The following is an 8,078-nucleotide window of genomic DNA, read 5'->3' on the forward strand; positions in this document are numbered from 1 at the left end:
TGTGAGTTTGTGTGGGGTGTTTGCGAGTAAGAAGTTATTTTGGACGATAGATCATGAATCGCAAAATGAACGAGGCCTGTACCTGTTGATAGCTTCGCATGTGCGTTACTAGTTGTTACTCATCGTTACTGCTCGACAGTAGTAGCCTTGATGTATGTTTTTCAAAATGCATGAGGTTTTGCAGTTATTTGCATAGTTATTTAATTTTATTGTTACATTAATTTACAGGCAATTTAATTTCAATCAATCAAATGCGAATCTGACTTTCCTTCTCATAAAATATGCAGTCACACATTCATGTTATATGGGAACTTTCCAATCATACATTTACAATCTACGAGCATCATAATTTTTGGTAAAAATGAAACAGTAAGTTTATCATCCGTAAGCAACCAATTGAAAAGACAACTCTTACAAGTGTAAATCTAAAATGAAAACATGAAAATACTTGACATTGTTTTGGCTGATAGGAGCATCCTTTTTATCTTTATTTCTCATTTCGTATCCCAACTTGTGAAGGTATCTGTATTGTTTATAATACAAAAACTACATAACTGAAGGAATGCGTATCCATTTGCGAGAACGTTTGGCGCCGGTAAACCGAGCTTCAGGAGCAGTAAATTTGTCAACAGATGCGTGCTCACCGTGAGCACTATGCAACGGCACTGCAACGGTTTCAAGTGGATTTGACGAAATAGAGGATTTCTCGCTTAACTTTTCAAAAGGACCTAAGTAACATTTTTTTCATGAATTAATTTGAATAGCGCAATCAACAGAACAACATGAAAGCTATTGATTGCAGTATTCAAATTAATTCATGAAAAAAATGTTACTTAGGTCCTTTTGAAAAGTTAAGCGAGATTTGGTTGCCCGGAATAAGATTTATGATCTCGCTTGCACTTTGTTGGTGGTCGCTTCAGTTTCTACATTCAACACATATAGCGAGTAAATGAAGAGAAAAGAAAAGTGCAATTCTTATTTTTCGTGAAATGTGATAACTGTTGGTATCTATTTCGATATATTGATAACATGTACCAATGTACCAATATTGATTGCAATTGCAAAGAAAAGATTTGAGCTCTGTTTTCTCGTTTCTTAAATTTTATGCTATGACCTAATATAATACGCTCTCCGATGAAAAATAATCCCAAATAAAAAGTTTTTTGTTTTACTATTCTGTGATTTCGAAATGATTAATATGAAGATATGACATAATTAAAACATTAGAATTTTTACATAAGTAACCTACTTTGACTGATTTTAGAAGAGTAGTTATGAATAATCGCGCAGTAATCAATATTCTTTCATACAACATAGAATGTTGAGGAGCAAACATTGAGTTGTGACATGGGAGTTGTGGTGTAATCAGGAGCATATTATATCATAACGGAAGGAAAGCCAAATATTGGTACTTACCATGGAACTTGTCAAACAATTAATTTGGATTAGAGTAGAGTTACTACTTATGTGTTCTCGCTCGTGTTCCCACAAGATTTGTTTTTAATTTATTTTATTTGTCAATTATTTATTATACATACATTCAACTCTTAGACTAGATGTTCCGTATTTGTTTAACACTATCATCCTTAATTGAACCGTTTGTTTGAGAAACTGCATATGTAACATTTTTGCCAAAATGAGATTTTTATATTTTCTGAATCCTCGTCCAAAAATACATATTCTGGCAAAAAATACGAAAAAAAAATTTTTGTTCAGGAATGCATGAAACATTTTTCGTTTGTTTGAGAAACTACATATGTCCACGTACTTTGAAGAGCAATTGTGGAGTACTGCTTACATTTTTTGCACTGAAAATGCCCCAGGGTGTTGAGTTTTGCCAAAAACTATCGATCTGTATCGAAGAAATCGAAAGATTCGGTGCAAATTTGTTAAAAAACAGTTTTTTGCTGTTTTCTCGAAATAGTGTAAAATGGACTTATGCAGTTTCTCAAACAAATGATTCAATTGTTATCAGGTATCAGGTATTAAAACGTCGGCTCAGGAGGCACGTTCCCCTCAATTTGGGAGATTTGCGCTATCGCCTTCACTGGCCTTTCTCATCATTTACCTGACGGAAAAAGAAGTGAAAAGGGGAAAGGAAGAGGAAGTGAAGTTGGAAAGGAGAATGGAACAGGTTTCTGGAGAAGGAGGATTCAATCAATAATACATACATACGATGCATTTAGTAAAAAGCAATGAAACGCGAAGCATAAAATATACTGGATAATCACACCGAGAATTAGGGGTCACCTGTATGGTGGGACTTTAACCACTGGAACAGGCAATCCATAATGTTATTCTTAGCCAGATAACCAGCTGCCGATACCAAACGGCCATCTAGGCTGTTCGTGGAGAGAAGTTGACATAGACTTTACGTCAACTCTCAATGTGGTCGAACAGCCATAATCTTTATTTGTTATGGTACATTTATTATTATTTTCAAACAAATACCTTTAAATTGGCAGTGGCAGTTAGAATATTGAATTGAATATTGGTTGAATTACCCATGTAGGAATTACAATGTTTTCAACTTAAAATAAATTTGACCTGAATAATTGTACAAGGAGCTAATCGTGCAATTGAAGATTGCAAAAACTTTTGCCCACAATTGGGAAATGTTATGTTGGACACTTGTTGCAGAGTCTCAATACTAGAAATTCTTTGAAGTTCATTGGTACTATACCAGGGTGGCAACTTTAGAATCATTTTTCAAAATTGTATTATGAATCCTCTCTGGCAGCAGGAACTTTGTCCAAGGGCTTGGCGATCCCTCCCCAGGCCATCTGCGAGTTGGGGGCTTGCCTAGGATGTGGTGGGGTGAGACAGTGGGCCCTGTTAAACTCCACAAAATTTTTTTTTCACGAAAAAATCAATAAAAGCAATAAAAAATATGAAAATTTACATTAAAAAATATCAAAAAGCAAAAAAATGAGCATTTTTCCATAGCTGACCCGTTCTTTAAAGTTCATGGAAAATTTTAGGAATTTTATTGCTTTTTAATTTTTTTGTGGAAATTTTGAAAAAAATAAAAAAATGAGAAAATTATTGATTATTTCGTGGAATTTATTTCCGATTGTTTTATGGAAAAAAATTCAATTTCTTATGAAATAAAAATTTATTAAGGGGAAAATATGGTAACTGTAATTACAAATATTGATTTATTTATGGATATTTTGTATTTTTTGTGGAGCATTTTGATTTCTTTATGAAAAAATCTTCTTGCAATTTTTGCTTTCAAAAGTGCTATTTTTTTGTTTTGTGGAAAATTTTCAATTGTTTATGGATGTTTTGCATTATTTGTGGAAATTTTATATTTATTTTTTGCTCGTACCCTGATTTCTTTATTGGCTATTTCCCAATTCTTTATGGGAAATTTCTAATTTTTCATGGACATTTTATTTTGCTGCCGTAACCTATCAGATAGCGGATTCTCATAGTTGATCTACAGCGAACGAACAGTGAGCGAACTGATAACTAATTTTGGATCAGTTTAATAATGAACAGGGCTGCAAAATGGTGGGTTGACATTAAGGAAGGAGCGCCCAACAGAGCTCACACTTCCACGGGTCGTCCGATGACAAAAGACCGCCAGTTAAGGGTTGTGTACTTAGCTGGTAGTGCAGCCTGGGCACTGTTGTCCTTCTGACATCAGCTAGAGTGAGAAGGTACGCCTCGAGCGTCTGTTCACCAGGAGGTGCGGCTCAAACAGTGTCTGCCTGGTACCCAGCGGCTGAACAACGAAATGCTGTATCGCGTCAGCTATACCTAAGGTGGCAGCCCCACCAGCGCGATGTGGGTAACGCGACCCCGGTAAGGTAGATTACTGAAGCCTCTCAAATACCACGAAAAATGGAGATAGAAGAAAAAGAGAACGTTATTTTTGGCAATCGACCCGGCAATGAAATAAGGATTATGATTGGAAACTCGGTACCTGGAATGTCAGGACCCTAAATGAACCTGGCTCGTGAACTGCAGAAGGTTGGAGTGAACGTGGCCGCTATTCAAGAAGTCCGATAGCCTAGATCCGGAGAACGTGAATTCCGAGCCGTGGACCCCACGACCAACACTGCATAACATCTATCACAGTGGCGGCAGAAAAGCAGAGCATGGAGTTGGTTTCGTAGTGATGGGCAAGCAGATGAAGCGAGTGATGCGGTGGAAACCAATTAGCGAACGAATCTGTGCGGTGAGGATACGGGGCAAATTCTTCAATTACAGCCTAATCAACGTTTACGCACCGACAAACGATAAAGCCGACGACGTGAAGGACACGTATTATGAATGTCTTGATAAAGCCTATGAAGAATGCCCAAGGCATGACGTGAAAATTGTTATCGGAGACGCTAACGCTCAGGTCGGTAGAGAGGACTCTTTCCGTCCCATGATTGGTAGGGAGAGCCTTCACTCCGCTACCAATGACAACAGCCTACGTCTAGTAAATTTCGCTTCTGCCACTGGGATGGCCATCAGTAGCACCTACTTTGCACGAAATAATATCCGAAAGCACACCTGGAGACACCCAAATGGTGAAACTTGCAATCAGATAGACCATGTTCTGGTGGATGGGCGCCATTTCTCGGATGTTATCGATGTGCGGACGTTCAGAGGTCCGAACATTGACTCTGATCACTACCTCGTTGTCAGTAAAATTCAATCACGGTTGTCAACTGTATCGAACGAAAGATCACAGCGAACTATGCGTTACAATATCCAGCGATTGTCGGAGTACCACCAGAAGCTCGACGAACGGATAAGTGCAATCAACGTTAGCGACAACATCAACGATCTATGGGAGTCGATCGATGGAGCGGTGAGCACAACAGCACGAGAAGTGGTAGGCACTGCACAGAGGCGACCCAGGACGGGTTGGTTCGATGTGGAGTGTCAGATAGTGACAGACGAGAAGAACGTTGCCAGAAGCCGGATGTTGGTGTCGGATACCCGATCGAATAGAGATCGGTACAAGGAAGCAAGTGCAGCCGAAAAACGAACCCACTGCAGGAAGAAGAAAGAATATGGAGAACAAGTGGTTAGCGAGGCGCAGGAAAAAATAGAGCAGAACGATATGCGGAGGTTCTATGAGTCTGTCAATGACGTGCGAAAGACAGGCGAAAAAAAGGGGGAAAGACAGCGCCATCTCCCGTCATGTGCAACGACCAACAAGGGAATTTGCTGACAGATAAAACCGAAATGACTGCCAGGTGGAAGCAACACTTCGATTACTTTGTTGAATAGTGGAAGTGACGGTGCATCGGTGAGCAGAATAAATATTAGCGACGATGAACAAGCTGTGGAGTCACCTACACTACATGAGGTTAAAAAAGCTGTTAAAGAGCTGAAAAACAATAATGCTGCGGGGAAGGACCAGCTCCCGGCTGAACTTCTCAATGGCAGTGAGCAGCTTTATGAAGTTCTGCACCATGTTATGTCGAAAATATGGGAAGACGAGGAAATGCCTGCTAGCTGGTTGGACGGCCTCATTTGCCCTCTCTTAAGAAAGCCCAGCCCCTTAATTGGCCCAGGATCGAGTCCAGTGGAGAAGGATACTCTATTCGGCGTAGGTTCATCGAAGAGCTGTAGCCCATCAAGTATCAAGTAAGTAAGTAATGAACAGAGGAAAATTAAAACTTTTCAATTTTACAATCAAACCTTCATGCAAAACACCGTCAAATGCTTTCTTTACATCGAGAAAAGCAACCCCACTCAAATATCCTTCAGTGTTGTTAAGTCGAGTTATTTTCGTAACTCCTAATATTTGTTGAGTGGTTGCATGTTCGGTAGGAAGATCGAGACCGTGAAGGAACGGAGCAACTGTACCGCGCTAATAACGCACGAAAGTTCTATTATGAGAAGTCAAACCGTTAAACCCCAGCCCGATATGTGTAAACAGGAACCTGAATGGCGATATGACAGACAACGGTGGCGGTACGGTTATGAACCTAAGAGCACGCGCGCAGAACATATGACATCCTCAGTATACGAATAGCCAAGATAGAGAAGACACTGAGTATTTCCACTCCTGCTATTTACTTTCGAACTACGTTACATAGTCCAGTAAAATTGGTTTTTCTGTTTCGTAAATTCGGTTTATCGACTCGTCGCGACTATTGTGCGTCGTTTCTATCAAGAACATTGCGTTTCTTCTAAATTGTGGTCACAGAAAGTGGTTCCATTTGTTCCATTAACAAGGGTACGGTCTGCAATCACACCAACCGCGTAGTGATATATGTATTAGTGATAGTGTAATAGTCACTGTGTAATACTGTGGTACTGTTATACTGTGGCTCCGTGTCGCGAATAGCGAGACCAAAACAAACTTTAGCTGTTCAAAAGGACAGTCGGAGACAATAACTGTTCAATCGTATCATTCGCTTTGGGGTAGGTAGCAGGTGACTGCTACCCTTCTTGGCCGTCGTTCGGCCTATGTTTTTCTTTTTTTTTTGCGAATGTACACAAATAAACGATAAACAGTTGGTCACCTAATCAGCAATGACTACCCCTAACGGGGGAGACCCCGGAAGGTCTTCCGGTCCTAGGTATCCGACGTTTATGGACCCACAGAATGAGTTTGGAAGGTTGACAATTCTGCAGATGACAGGAAAAGACGGCGCCGATCTACCTGTGGATCCGTATCTCATCGGAAAAAGTGTCGAGTCAATCGTAGGTGAAAACGGTATTGAATCGGCAAAAAGCGAACAAACCAAAAGGTACACACTCCGGGTTAGAAATCCAGCACACGTCGAAAAACTACTGAGAATGAAAAAGCTCATCGACGGAACCGAGATCTCCATCGTCTTACATCCTACGTTGAATGCATGCAAATGTGTTATCTCATCATATGACACCATTCGATATAATGAGGAAGAAGTTCTAGACAAACTGAATACACAAAACGTCGTTAAGGTCCAAAGAATCACTCGAATGGAAAATGGGAAGCGCGTCAACAGTCCGGCGATTATTTTAACGTTTCAGCAAACTACCTATCCAGAATACGTTAAAGTAGGCCTACTACGCATCGCCACCCGCCCTTTCTACTCCTAACCCGCTGTTGTGTTACAACTGTCTTTGCTATGGTCACTCCAAAATACGTTGCACTGCTGCAAAACGCTGCTACAATTGCTCTGCTGAGTTTCACGGAGACGACTGTCAGTTACCCGCCCACTGCTGCCATTGTAACGATGAACACCGACCAACAAACAGAAAGTGTCCAGTATTTCGAAAGGAGACTGATATAATCAAACTTAAGGTGAACAACAACCTGACATACCACGAAGCGAGAAGACGTATCGAAGAAGGTAACGCGACCTACGCACAGGCGGCTGCTCAATTTCGACTGGACACGCCGAAGCTTGAGGCGCTTCTGGAAGAGAGCAAAAAGAAAGATGACATCATAGCTAAGCTAATCACAGACAACAAAAAGAAGGACAACACAGTTAACAAACTCATTGAGGACTTGAAGCAGAAAGCAGAACAGTTGGATGCCCTAACTTCGAAAATCGACTCTCTTCAGAGTGTTTTAGTAACTTTATCGAAAGACAATCAACGTGTTTCTCGAATTCCAACCGACAGAACAAACAGCTTGAAACTATCCGCAAATACCATATGCAACAAAGAGGAAAAACAACTGCGACGATCGAAGCGCCTTCAGCAATCCTCACCCGATAACAAAAGCCCACCATCTAAAACTGTGAAACCAGCATCATCCGACATCGAACTGGACTCAATAATTGAATACGAAGAGGAGGAAGAAGAATGTGTGTTTTATACCCCCGACATCGAAAATACATCAGCACGAAATATTCAATCCATCTATCCTGTTCACGACTCTCAACCATTCAAATAAATCAGTAACACCCAATACAGATATTCACACCATCAACAACAATACGTCCGTCTCCATTTCAACAATTAACACGAACGAAAATAATAGGCTCGGGAGCAGGAAAGTGCAGTACCCTCCCACTTCCACAAGCGGGAGAGCTGCTGAGTGGGCTACCTGTCCGGGAGGCTATACCCCAGCCCGTTGATAGCGAAACCCTCAGGGCGGCCTACAAAAATCGAATGATAGCAAAGCAAAG

General features: G+C 40.6%; 1 protein-coding gene across 1 annotated transcript; it reads left to right on the forward strand.

The window, feature by feature from the left end:
* The first annotated feature begins 6,489 nt into the window (after window positions 1–6,489).
* Window positions 6,490–7,843, forward strand: LOC134206578 (uncharacterized). Its single transcript, XM_062682305.1, has 2 exons — window positions 6,490–6,707; window positions 7,201–7,843. Exons 1-2 carry the CDS (start codon window positions 6,490–6,492, stop codon window positions 7,841–7,843), a joined length of 861 nt encoding a protein of 286 aa, XP_062538289.1.
* The last annotated feature ends 235 nt before the right edge of the window (window positions 7,844–8,078 follow it).

The sequence above is a fragment of the Armigeres subalbatus genome, chromosome 1 (assembly GCF_024139115.2).
Source record: "Armigeres subalbatus isolate Guangzhou_Male chromosome 1, GZ_Asu_2, whole genome shotgun sequence".
NCBI lineage: Eukaryota > Metazoa > Arthropoda > Insecta > Diptera > Culicidae > Armigeres > Armigeres subalbatus.